Source organism: Etheostoma cragini, chromosome 20 (genome assembly GCF_013103735.1).
Source record: "Etheostoma cragini isolate CJK2018 chromosome 20, CSU_Ecrag_1.0, whole genome shotgun sequence".
Classification (NCBI taxonomy): Eukaryota; Metazoa; Chordata; class Actinopteri; order Perciformes; family Percidae; genus Etheostoma; species Etheostoma cragini.
The window spans coordinates 11474852-11487445 of record NC_048426.1 but is presented as its reverse complement, the minus strand read 5'-3'; the positions used below and the strand labels follow the sequence as shown (position 1 = coordinate 11487445).

The 12594-nt window shown below is 40.3% G+C and overlaps 1 protein-coding gene across 4 annotated transcripts in view; it reads right to left on the bottom strand.

The window, feature by feature from the left end:
- Positions 1–2882: 2882 nt before the first annotated feature.
- The window catches only part of si:ch1073-358c10.1 (peptide methionine sulfoxide reductase MsrA 1), a 37951-nt gene continuing 28239 nt past the window's right edge, over positions 2883–12594 (bottom strand). For all 4 annotated transcript variants that reach the window (XM_034858026.1, XM_034858023.1, XM_034858024.1 and 1 more), the window contains 2 exons: positions 3383–3707; positions 2883–3352 (listed from right to left, as the gene is read on the bottom strand). In XM_034858026.1, the coding sequence (XP_034713917.1) occupies positions 3534–3707 (174 nt within the window). In that variant the 3' untranslated portion in view covers positions 2883–3352; positions 3383–3533. The remainder of the gene's footprint in view (positions 3353–3382; positions 3708–12594) is intronic.

Genomic DNA, 12594 nt, shown 5'->3' with positions numbered 1-12594 from the left:
CTGCATTCAACTCTCATATCATCATGACAAAACGTACAGGCCATGTAAAAAAACGATTTATGTTTTCCCCTCGCTATCACACATGCAACAGAAGATTCCCCCCCACCACACACACACACACACACACCCACCCACACCCCCAATTGTATGCCTACTACCTCTACAATCTAGAAAAAGAAATTATGTGAGGAACAGGACAAATCACAATTCTCCAGCTGGTAGGACAGCACCAGAATACACCACTCTCTGCTATTGTTCTATTTATATAACTTAACAAACAAAGCCGTGTTGGTGTCTAAAAAAACAAATTATTTAGTGGCATAGCAGTTAAAGAGGAAATGGTCTGAAACAAGGCTATTTTCAATTATGTGTACAACTGTTAACATCTATTAAAGCTGTCAAGGGGAAGATAAATGAAAAGCTGTGAAACGAGGACACAATACAGAGCATATCAGAGTGCAAGAAATTTGTGTGGGTGCATGTCTCTGCAAGGTGTCTTTTTGGTGTGTTTGTTTCTTTTGCGTGGGCGCTGCCTTTTGCATTAGGCGGCAGTACAGGACGGAGTTAGAGGTAGTGGTTGGGACGTGTTTATATGTGTGTGTGTGTGTGGGTAAGAGTGCAGAATACTTCTGATAAACATGCAGCACCTCTCTCTATCCGTTTCAGCCCACTCGTCCACAGAGTCACGCATTTATCTACTGTTTTCTTTAAATGGTTTGCCGATAATTTGTCTTTATCGGTTTTAAAGCATAAAGAATTTTAAAGAAAAGTAGGAAAATGCATGCATGTAAGGGCATTATAGAATAACATACGATTATGTATACACGCAGTGGTGTTCTGCCTCTGAGCTGCCTCCTCTCTTCAGGGTGACTGAGTAAGAGGCATAGCAGCGAGCTGGAGCGGTACGCTCTTTGTGGCCAGCTGTGGGGCCATTAAAGGCCCATCTGCAGACAATAGGCTCTGTCTGAAGGGCACACACAGCCTGGTTCCTGTCCTGCTCTGCCTCACTGTGTTTGTGTATGGATGCGTATATGATAGTACCATGCATTTCCATGCCCCATTTTAATCTATTACAAAGGAATACACAGAAAACATACACTTGCTCATGCAGCTACTTAGAAATGTCATTTTAATGTAACTGCATTAAATGCTGTAATTTCCCACAGCAAATCTCTACCTACTACCTAATGGACTCAAAACCACCGTTTGTGATAACGGCCTCTCAGTGTTGCAGAGATAAACAAGTCAATAAATCATTGTAGATGACGGAAAAACTGATCTCATGGCGCGATTAAAGCTTTCATGCAATTCTTTCTTCAAAGACATGGAAATAAAGATCACTTCATTAAAAGGTTATCTCCTCTCACACTTGAAAAACACAACAGCATGCAAAAACATAGGCGGGAGCTGGGAAACAGCTAGCTGGCCCAACCACATACCACTCAGCGCGGTTCGATCAAGCAAGCCACAGCTACACACACATTCACACACACACACACACACACACACACACACGGCTGCTGCATGCAGGCACATGCAAAAAATATCTGTCCCAATACTAAAATAGGCCCTGAGAGGTTGCACCTGCACCTGTGCTCTGGTCCACACCTACACACAGGTGTCAGGATGTGACACATACACACAGACAGAGAAAGAGATATAGCAGAGAGGGAGGGGGAAATACGAGAGCGGGGTGAATCACACTGCTGCGGTCGACCAAAAAGCTTTTTCTAGATATCATCTCTGTATTTTGGAGTCTAAAGATGAGTGTGATTTTTTATTTTTAAATAGACTTCCAGGTGTTATTATAAAAAAAGTACTGCACAAAATTCAGTAATTTGTCTGTTCTCTCTGATATGTAATTATATATTATGACTTGTATACATAATCATGGGTTTGAGGGGAGTGGACTGATTGTTTAAGCAAAGTGTGCATCATATTGCATACATGAGTGCATTAGGTGTCTCATTTTGCAATCCAGAATGAGTGGTATCTGATGGGTGTATTTGTGTGTCACACTGAGTCATAACCATTAGTCCCTCATTGGTATGGTCCCTTCTCAAACAGGGCGAAAAAGGGGGGGAAATTATCTAAAAAGTGCTTAGGCTTAAAATATATATAGCTAGCTGCATGGGCAGACTCACGCATGCATGAACACAACGACACACACATGCACGGTAGATAAACAAAAGGTTGGATGACATACATTTTTTATTATTTTAAAGTGAGACGGTCTTGATTCAGGTAAATTCAGTTATTCATAGTAAAATCAAAATAATAAGAATTAAACTCTGAATTAAAATAAAAGAGCCGTTATTTTGTTTGCCTTTTATTAAGCTACTGATCATATTACAATCTGAATTTAAGAAATCCGAAGAACTGTTACTAAAGTCTTAGTCCTGTAGTGATCTGGGTTTAAGATGAACGTGAAAAGTTGCTGAATAGTAAAACTATTAAGGTTGGTTGATTTTCTTCTAATCAACCAACTTTGGAATATAAAGTGTTTACATGATTTCTTAGCTCCAATATGTCACATTGAAGGAAAAGCAATAAAAACACACTGATGTGCCTCTAGTGTGTTCTTTGAGAAACACTGACACCTTGTGGAAGCTGACTGTTACTGCGGTCCAACAAGACGCTGCTACAACTGCACTAAAACTTCAAGAGAAATGATCTTTTTATTTATTTATTCCCTTTTCTTCAAGATATTTAGAGCATATGTTATGCAAAGCAATTTGAATTCTATTGTTTCACAGGTGCTATACAGAGGAGGTTTTATTACAGTGTGGACTAATTTCTTACTTTTTAAAAATTTATATATATATATATATGTGTGTGTGTGTGTGTGTGTGTGTGTGTGTGTGTGTGTGTGTGTATTTGTGTTTACATAGTAGTAAAATATTCATGTTTTAGCTGTATGTCTATTTCTGTGTACATTGTGAGCAACCTTTTACACATACTTGGCCAATAATGCCTATTCCAACAAAGCTTATTCAAGGCATTTGTAAATGAACTTGCATTCAAATCAATCATTTCTGTATTACCTGTATGCAAAATTACAAATTCCACTATGGCCACGCCAAGACACGCCCTTCAAAGCATTTCAATTGGCTGAGGTTAGGTGTTTGACCTTAATGTAAAGGATAGGACCTGAACAAATGGGTTTACAACACCTTGCGTAAGCATGGACGCCTGGCCAATTTTCTATTGAAGGGTGAGTCTTGACAACACAGCGCATAGCCTACTGGGGAAAAAAATGTGACCATACAGAATCAGAACAGATTTCCTGCATTTTCGTGGAGGCATGACACAAAAATATATAATACCCATCCAATCTAAGTTTAAGACAATTTAAGACTTTTGAAGGACTCATGGCCAACCTGCAGACAAAAAACTTTTATTGAAAATCTGACAAATAAGTTACGTTACTAAAATACTAGTAAAATACTTTTGAAAGGAAAGATTAAGGACAATACATGACAAACAAAAATCCGTCATAAATTGTCATCCTTTTCTTTCTCACCACGAATCCCTCACAGTTCATCCTTTCCAGCTCCAATGGGACAAGAGACTCCAGTGCCTTTGAGGCCACAATAGCCATTAGGAACCTTCTTCAGGTACTGCTGGTGATAGTCCTCTGCGTAGTAAAACGGCTGCCCCTCCAGGATCTCTGTGGTGATGCGACCGTAGCTTTTTTTATCCAGCTCCTAGGCACAAAATACAAACCCACAATAGTGACTGTACAGTTCTAAGTTTTTGAAACTAAAGATAAGCAGAGGAAAAATAAAATGCCAGATGGAGTTCAGAATGCATTCCACATAAACAGTATAATTAAGGTAGTTCAGCTAAAAATCTTCCCAGATTAAAGACTTTTAACCTATTTATCGATGCATAGTACACACAATATTATGAGGTTAGATTTAAGACGTGTGTTCACTTAAATTCGGAGATGCGGAACTACTGGACTCCTTGATCTACTGCAGGTTATTACTAAAAGAGACCCATCTGTGAGGAAAACATTCCAAGTATGCCGCACCTTCATGTGTTTGGTTTCCATCACCACAGTTATGACATACTTTCAGCACTACTTTCTCTGTTTTCCCTAACTTCCTCAAAATGAACACACCTCTTTAAATGGTTGTTCTAGTCTGTGGTGTATTGGATGTGAACTTTCAATACCTCTCACTAATACAGTAAAGAGGTTTTGCTCCGTGGCTAGAAAGCCGGGTGATTGAGTGACAGAAGAAAGGAACATATTTTTCTTTCAGTAGTGCTGCTTGCCTCTGTGGCTCTCTCTGTGGGACAAAGCATCAAAGAGTATCCACTCTCTTTGAGAACTCCTTAAGACACTTTTATACTTACACTTTTCTAAACACCTTGAGAAAAGGCTTCAAACACTCTAAAAAAAGAGCACACTCACATAGACACACACATGCACACTCCAAACACCTCTGACAAATATGTGAAATACCTGCTGGGTGGAGTGGTTTTCTCTATTAAATATTACAAGCACTCAACCCTCTCTAGATCAGTGCTCCTGAGAGCTAACAAAACAACAAGTTCGGGGTGCACTGGGAGTGTCTGTGGGCAACAAGTAGCTTGCATGTAGCGCTACACTTCAGAACCGTGTGCAGCACTGAGGAGCTTTGCTTTACGAAGGCGTCAATTGGCAGGGTTCAGCAAGCACCATGAAAGAGAAGCTAAATGAATCCAACCCTGGCTCAATGTGTTCTAATCAGCTTCTGCACGAGACTGTCGTGGATCCTGCTGGAGTATTTAAGGATTCTTCATTCGTTGTAAGGTGGCAATCCTTTAAAACTGTCTGTTAAAGTTTGCAGTTTGCTCCCTTTATGGAGGCTGGGGTAAGCTCGAAATCAAAGAGGTTATGATGGATTTTTCAAGGCAGGAAAAAAGCAAAAGGTCTTATTAAAGCTTCTCAAACGACTGCAGGATCATCACCTTTCAATTGTTAAATTTTAATACTCTTAATGTTCACTTGTGAAATATAGTGAAAGACACAGCTTCTTTTTTATGTGAAAGAACTTGTGAGACATGTCCCAGAATGGAGTTGTCCCTTTATGGTCCTCATTTATGAAACGTGCGTACGACCTTAAACAGGCGTAGGACGGGCGTACATCGATTCCTACGCAAAGCTCGGCATTTATCAATTTGAACTTGAGCGTAGGCTGCGATAAAATCTCACATCTGGTCTGAACTCTTGTATGCAAGTTTTAGAGTTTGGGGTGGGGGGGGGGTGGGGAGGTGACCCTACAATACACCCCAAAAAATACTGCAGCATTGTTTTAGCCTGTGGAGTTCTACACAACATTGGGATCTACACGAAGGAGACAAAGATATTATTCCGTGCTTTAAAAAGGTATAGTGTTATGTTTGGCAATCATATTCAATTCAAGAACTTCTTTTAATTTATTCTTCAGGTTTTCGCTTGTGTCGTTAATGGCCACTAGTGAACGATTTCTTTCTGCCATCAAAAAAAATAAATTAAATTAAAAATAAATTAAAAAAAACACTGAGTAAACTTTGCTACAGTGTTTATTTAAATTAAAGTAGGTACACCTACATGTAGGCCTAAACGATTTCGATTTAAGCCTATATATTCTATTAGGACTATAGCATACATATGTCAAGGATGTGTAAATGAAACAAACTTCAGCTGGAGTCTGATTTACTACAGCAACCCTGTTGACCGCATTAGTAATTTCTTTCCATTTCGCCTTTTTTCTACAGCTTTCAATTCTGGTTTTTAGTCTGCCAAACAGTACACACGTTGCAAATGAACCTGATATGTCAGCGTTTTAATCTCCACCTCTGAAAAGTTCTGCTTCTTTGACGGATTACGTCTTAACATTTCGTAAACTGTCCGAGGCTTCAAAACCAAGAATATAATGTGGCGTGATATTTAAATAACGATGGTTTCCAGACGCTGTATTTATCAATGTATAACCATTCTTATGCTCTGATTAGTGTGATGCGAATGTTTCATAAATCCCATGTAATGCCTGTCAGAAGATGATTGCTATGCTCATACTGTATCAGCGCTGGTTTCTACTTTAGGTTGATAAATGACTGCCTTTCTGTACAATAATCCAAAAATATTTATTCAACAGCAATCAATATTTTTTTCATTAAAAAACCCTGTGTTTAACGTAAAAGGTGTTGCATGTAGTGATGAATCCACAGAATTGTACATAAATGTTTTGGTTCAATAAAGTGTCCCGCGCGTACGTGTTGTAGCGTGGTCGCTTTTGCAGTCCTCTCCTTTTCAAACAACTCGTGTATTCTTCTTGTGATGGTACATGTTGAGGGTTTCGCATACCTGCCGTTGTTGTTGCGAGTCTCAGACCGATGTCCTCCAGAACCCTACTGGGCCGGCAGTCTGTAGCTATCCACGTTGCTATGGCATTTGTTAGCATCTCTTGCCTCTGTTTATCTAAACTTACCCCCACGCTGCATCTAACGTAGCTTGCCGAAGCCTCGCGCCACTGTGCGTTTTGTTGAATGATTTGCTGGTATCAACTGTCAAGGTGATATTTCAGACTGGAAGTACTCTGGTGATAAGAAAATTCAACTTTGAAGTATTTACAAAGCCTGTGAGCAACAAACTTGTACAATAATAAAGAAATAATAAAAACTGCGTTAAGGCGCGATAAAAAAAAATTGTCGGCGTTAATGAATTAATGAATTAACGCGATAATAACGCGTTAACTTGCCCAGCCCTACTAATAATACTAGCATTCTCCAGTTGCCCAAGAACTCCTAATTAATCAAAATGTTCAGTGTCTGCTGGGTTAGCTGCTTTGCAACTTAACAGAATGAGAACATGTCACTGTTGTGTTTACAGGTTGTTCTTCTTTCCACAAGTGGCCAAATAAATCAATTAATAAAGATCTAAATATAAAATGCATATATGGCGACAATTTAGAAGTACAACCATCAAAGTGTCATTGTAAGAGATTGGATCAACACAAGCCTCCAGAAACTCCCATTGGTGTTTACCTGGGTTGAGAGCTGATGACTGCAAAGACAATAATATTTTATTCACACTGTTTTCATACTCATCAAATCATTCAGTGACCCCTTGTGACATGTGTATGGAAGCATCGGCATTTGTTATGATCTTCCACTTAGGTATTCAGGTTCTAACTTAATTATTTGCCTACCTGTAACTATACTGAACAAAATTATAAACGCAACACTTCGGTTTTTGCCCCCATTTTTCATGAACTGAACTCAAAGATCTAATACTTTTTCTATGTACACAAAATGCTTATTTCTATTCTATCTATATCTAATATTGTTCACAAATCTGTCTAAATCTGTTTTAGTGAGCACTTCTCCTTTGCCGAGATAATCCATCCACCTCAAAGGTGTGGCATATCAAGATGCTGATTAAACGCATGATTATTACACAGGTGTGGCTTAGGATGGTAACAAGAAAGGCCACTGTAAAATGTGCAGTTTTATTACACAGCACAATGCCACAGATTGCAGGAATATCCACCAGAGATGTTCCCCGAGAAGTGTAGGTTCATTTCTCTACCATGAGCCGTCTCCAAAGGCATTTCGGAGAGTTTCCAATTTTCGGAGTATTTGTCCGAGCTCTTAACTTTGGGTGGGCAAAATCGGCTGTTGCGGTCTTCCGATCTACGGTCTTTAGAAGTCCCAAGGTCGAGGTACAAGCAGTGGGCGATCGGGCCTTTACTGTTGCTGGCCCTAAACTCTGGAACAAGCTCCCACCAGACATTCGCACTATAACGGATGTTGTTCATTTTAAATAAAAACTTAAAGCTTATTTATTTAGAATGGCTTTTAATACGCAGTAGTGGTGTAACAACTCTTCTTCTGATGATTATAGGCAATTTTATCTGTTTTACTGTGCTTCATGTTTATTGAATGTTGGGTTTGTTTATTCTTGGTTGATGTAAAGCACTTTGGAAAACTGTTGGTTGATGTAAAGTGCTAGATAAATAAATGTTGATTGATTGATTGAATTTGGCAATACATAGATAAAGTCTTACATCTTTGAGTTCAGCTCAAAAATAATGGGGGCAAATACAAAACTGTTATTTTTAGAACTTTTTCAGTTTATTAATTGCAAAACTTTCCATTCTTTAAATGTCAACTGGTCATCTGGTCTCAGGCTGCAACTAAAAATTATTTCCATTATCTATTAACCTACTAGTCATTTTTAATGGATTGAGTTGATTCTGAAATTAGTTTTATAATACAGTGAGAAATACCCATGTTATTTTCCTCAGATTTAAGAATCTGAAAACAGAAAATATTCAACATTCATATGAGGTGATAATATGATCCATAATTAGAATTGTTGGAGAATTTACAATTAGTCAATTTACATTTTACGCACTTATATTTTCAAGTTAAAATAAGATACATTTGCTCTTTCTAACTTGTGAGTTAAAACCAAATCAAGCCTGGAGCATATCTCCATGTGTAGCTACACATCTTGATGGTGTAACTGAAGCTAAATAAAAGTACAGAAATTCTCATTTTGGACAGAACAAGTTGGTAATTTTATGTCATCTGTAATGTGCATGTAAGAGTAAGACAGTGTGGATACAAAAAAAAAAGCATCTCCACTAATTATAAGAGGGAATAATGTCAGGGCAGCAGGGTAGTGTATAATTGTGTCCACATGGAGGCAGTGTGGCACTAGCTGTGTGTGTGTGTGTGTGTGTGTGTGTGTGTGTGTGTGTGTGTGTGTGTGTGTGTGGCAGAGGGGATGCAGTAGTCAGTAAATCAAAGCTCTGCGCCCCACTGAGAGGCTGAGGCAGCGGCTGACCTCTAAGTCCTCAGTGATTGCCGCTACAACGTGAGGGCTCTAATCTCCCTGCAGGATGGACCCGACGTCCACAAACCGAATCACAGCCACGACCCCTACCTCACAAGCATGTACATATTTACCTTTCAAATGCACACTGTGTGCAGTCTGACACAGGAGAACCCATTTTTCCTGCCTAAATCCAACAGCATTGTAGAAAACCAGCCAACGCGAGCGAGGAAGCTTTGTACATCATGGCCTAATTAATCAGTCATCATCACCAAACCACTGTAGTAGCTAACCCTTCAGGGCAGAGGATGCTTCATGTGAGGAGAACACAATGTCCAAGAAAAGGTCTGCTATTCCCAGCAAACGTACACCCCCGCCCTAATACCCACGCACGACTCCCTCGCTCACCATCCAGCACTCTAAAGCAGTCACAACACGGCGGCCATTTTAGATCTATAAATCAGAATGCATAGCGTCATGCCACTGTGTATAACCTTATGTGGCTTCTCTCTCTCTCTCTCTCTCTCTCTCACACACACATACTGCAGCAGAGGAATTGAGAGAAGCATGTGGATTGTAGAAAACGTTGAAGATGGAAGAGAGAAAATTCTAGAGAGGAAGCGCAATGAGATGTCCTCAAGTTGAGCCTTTTGATGCTGGTGATATTGACGTCCAATGATGGTACATAGAAAGAGAGAAATGTGTTCATCAGTGTTTGTGTATACGATTGTATTTATGTGTGAGTGTGTGTGAGGACTGAAATAGAAGGCCATGAATCCAGGACACATTAGGTATAGTTCAGGGTGTGTGTCTGTGTGTGTGTGTACGTACATTTGTCTGACAAATCCCATCACACAGCCACATTATGGGGTCTCGCCTCCTATTTGACGAGAAGGTAAACCTTTACATTTTGGGGCAAAACTTGGTTTTAATTACGGTTAGGGTTGGGATTAGGCAAGTACTGTTTATGGTTAAATGAAATGTAAATCAATGTAAATCAATGGTCAATGCAATTTCCTCCTGAGTGACAAAAACATTTTGCGTGTGTGTGTGTCCGTTTGTGCGTGCGCTCAATCAGCCCTTCCTTTCTTCACGCCTGTCGGAAAGACTCCCCTGTCAAAGGCATGGCTGAACGGGTGCGCCTCTCTCTCTCTCTCTCTCTCTCTCTCTCTCTCTCTGACTCCATTGCTGACTTCCTCTCTCTCCCATGTGAGCACAGACCAACGCTCCGTGCTACCAAGTCCTCCCTGCTCTCCAGCCAAGCGAGAGAGCCCCTCTCGCCATCACCATCGCCAGAGAGACGGCCTCGGGATACAAATAGGACATGACACCCACGAGAGAGGGTGGAGGTGGAAGAGCAAGAAGAGGAGGAGGATGAGGAAAATGTACTCTCTCCTCTTGTCCTACTCTACTGTCTTGTCTCTCTCTGCCCCCCCCCCCCCCTCCCCTCCCTCAGAAGGCCTAAGGCTGCAGAGTGGTGGGGACAAGACGCGCATTGACATAGAGTTTGTGACACGAGATGACTCATGGTGAAGCCATTTGAGGAGGGATATGACCTCAATTCGGCGATTTATGTAATCATCCCTTACTCCGCTCCTGTTACTGGTGTGTGTGGTTACTGCCATTTACCCTTTCTCTGGCAACTCTCCATTATTTTATTCATTTTTCTTGGTGTCCTCATTTGAGTCTTAATAACCAATATGTAAACAATGTAATGCCCAACAATGTCATGCCAAAACATGTTTTACAAGGTTCACAATGTATATATAATAATTTAGCAGCAGTAGTGGAATAGTGAATGTCAAATGTCAAAATATAGCATTACAAGTATTGAGTCCCACATTCTTACAATTACAATAGTACTCAGAGAATCAAATGATGCATGTAAAGGTGTTATGTTATTGAAGTATTTGGGATTATCATTGTCGATTCATTAATGTTTAAAAGTATTTAATATTTTAGCTGGTCTAGATAAAGCTAATTTTAAACTACTTTAAATACTTTTCCACTGTTATAATACCGCACATTTCATTAGCTGATCATATATTTTTTATGTAAAATATTGATCTTTAACTAGTGACTACAGCTGCCAAAAAATGTAGTAAAATACAAGATTCCCTGTGAAATGTAGGGGAGTATAAAGTAAAAATAAAATAAAAAATACTTCAGTAAAGAGCAAGTACCTCAGCAACAGAAAGCTGCACTTAAATAAAGCGCTTAAACGTACCTCGTTACTTCATTTTCAGAGTGTAGAGACAAACGACAACAAATGGTTTGTATGTTACCGCAAACGTTGATCTCATTTGCACAGACCTAGAACCAACGTATCACACAAAGCCCTTCAACATGTTAAAAATGTGAATACACTGAGTACTGCTGAGAGCAAAGCTACTCTGTGGTACATTGCTGGTAACAGATAGACTGTGGTTCTGCCTGAAAATACATGAAGGATGCTGACATGATACTTATCGACTAGTCCGCGCCACCCCCCTTGCCCTCGATGACCTCAGTGAGAGAGATGGAGCGGGAGAGATGGAGAGAGGACGGAGAAGGAAGACAGACGGGGAGAGAAAAAGACACAGTGATGGTGCAGAGACACGCAGGGAGAGATTGAGGGAAGTAAAGGAGTAGAGCATGGGAGATTATCCAGAGGCTGACAGAATGAAAACAGACTGTAGTGAGGTGGTGAAAAGCAGTCTGAAAGAGAGAGGATATAATGAAAGAGTAGGACAATATGCTTCTTGTTCCTGTCAAGTTCTGTAAAATGTCATACATGTAAAACATCCGTGTACATCACTGTGTGTGTGTTAAAGGATGTGCATTTAGTCTGTGAGTCTATATGCACAGAGGATGAAGAGTTCTTTTTTCCCACTGCCCTGCTCTGTTCATTTCTCTTTCTCCGTGCGGGTCAGGCATCCATTTTAGCTGGGCTCTAATCTTCAGCGAGCGCGCCTACATTTTGTGAGCGAGGAAGCCAACACTCCTACATTTTGAGAGGGTGAGAGGATGCACACACTTCAGTCTCGGAGCGAGGCGGTGCGCGCTCCTACGTTTTGTTGTTGTTGTTTTATTTTCCCAAGGCAAACAACAAGTAGCTCAACATCTGAAGACTGAAAAACGCAGATCATCCCTGCGTTCTTGTGAAAAGCGACCGCCTTTTAAGATTTCAGCTGCACTGTCCTTAATATTTTAATATCAATATCTCACTGAGGGATGGGCATTTACCTACTGGCAATTAAAATGTTATTTATGAACAATATACCTCTTATCATTTTCTATTAACAGGTTAAATCTTCGCGATCAATCACTTTAGTACAAAGTAAAAACAATTTCCATGTAAAGCACAGACTGACTATAAAATGCGGGGGCTGGGGAATAGCTGAAAGGGTAAATCTACTTTTGAAGACATTCCAAAATGAGAGAAGTGAAGCCCGATTATGAAACCTGCTGATGCTGCGCCCCGTTTTAACAACCCCCAGGCTTCTCCTCTAGACTTCTAGCCCCAAACGATCCCCCTTTTTTTCAGTCATCATCTGAACCCTGTACACCCCCCTGCTTCCCCCTTTCAAGCTCATTAAGTTAGGATGCCTTATCAGAGGGCACACTCACCCCTCCAAGGCCCTACACACACACTCGCATGTGCGCGCACACGCAATATTCAAGCTGGCTTAATAAAACCTATTGTTCATACATGCACACACTCATCTCTTTCTCTCACACACACACACACACACACACACACACACACACACACACACACACACACACACACACACACACAC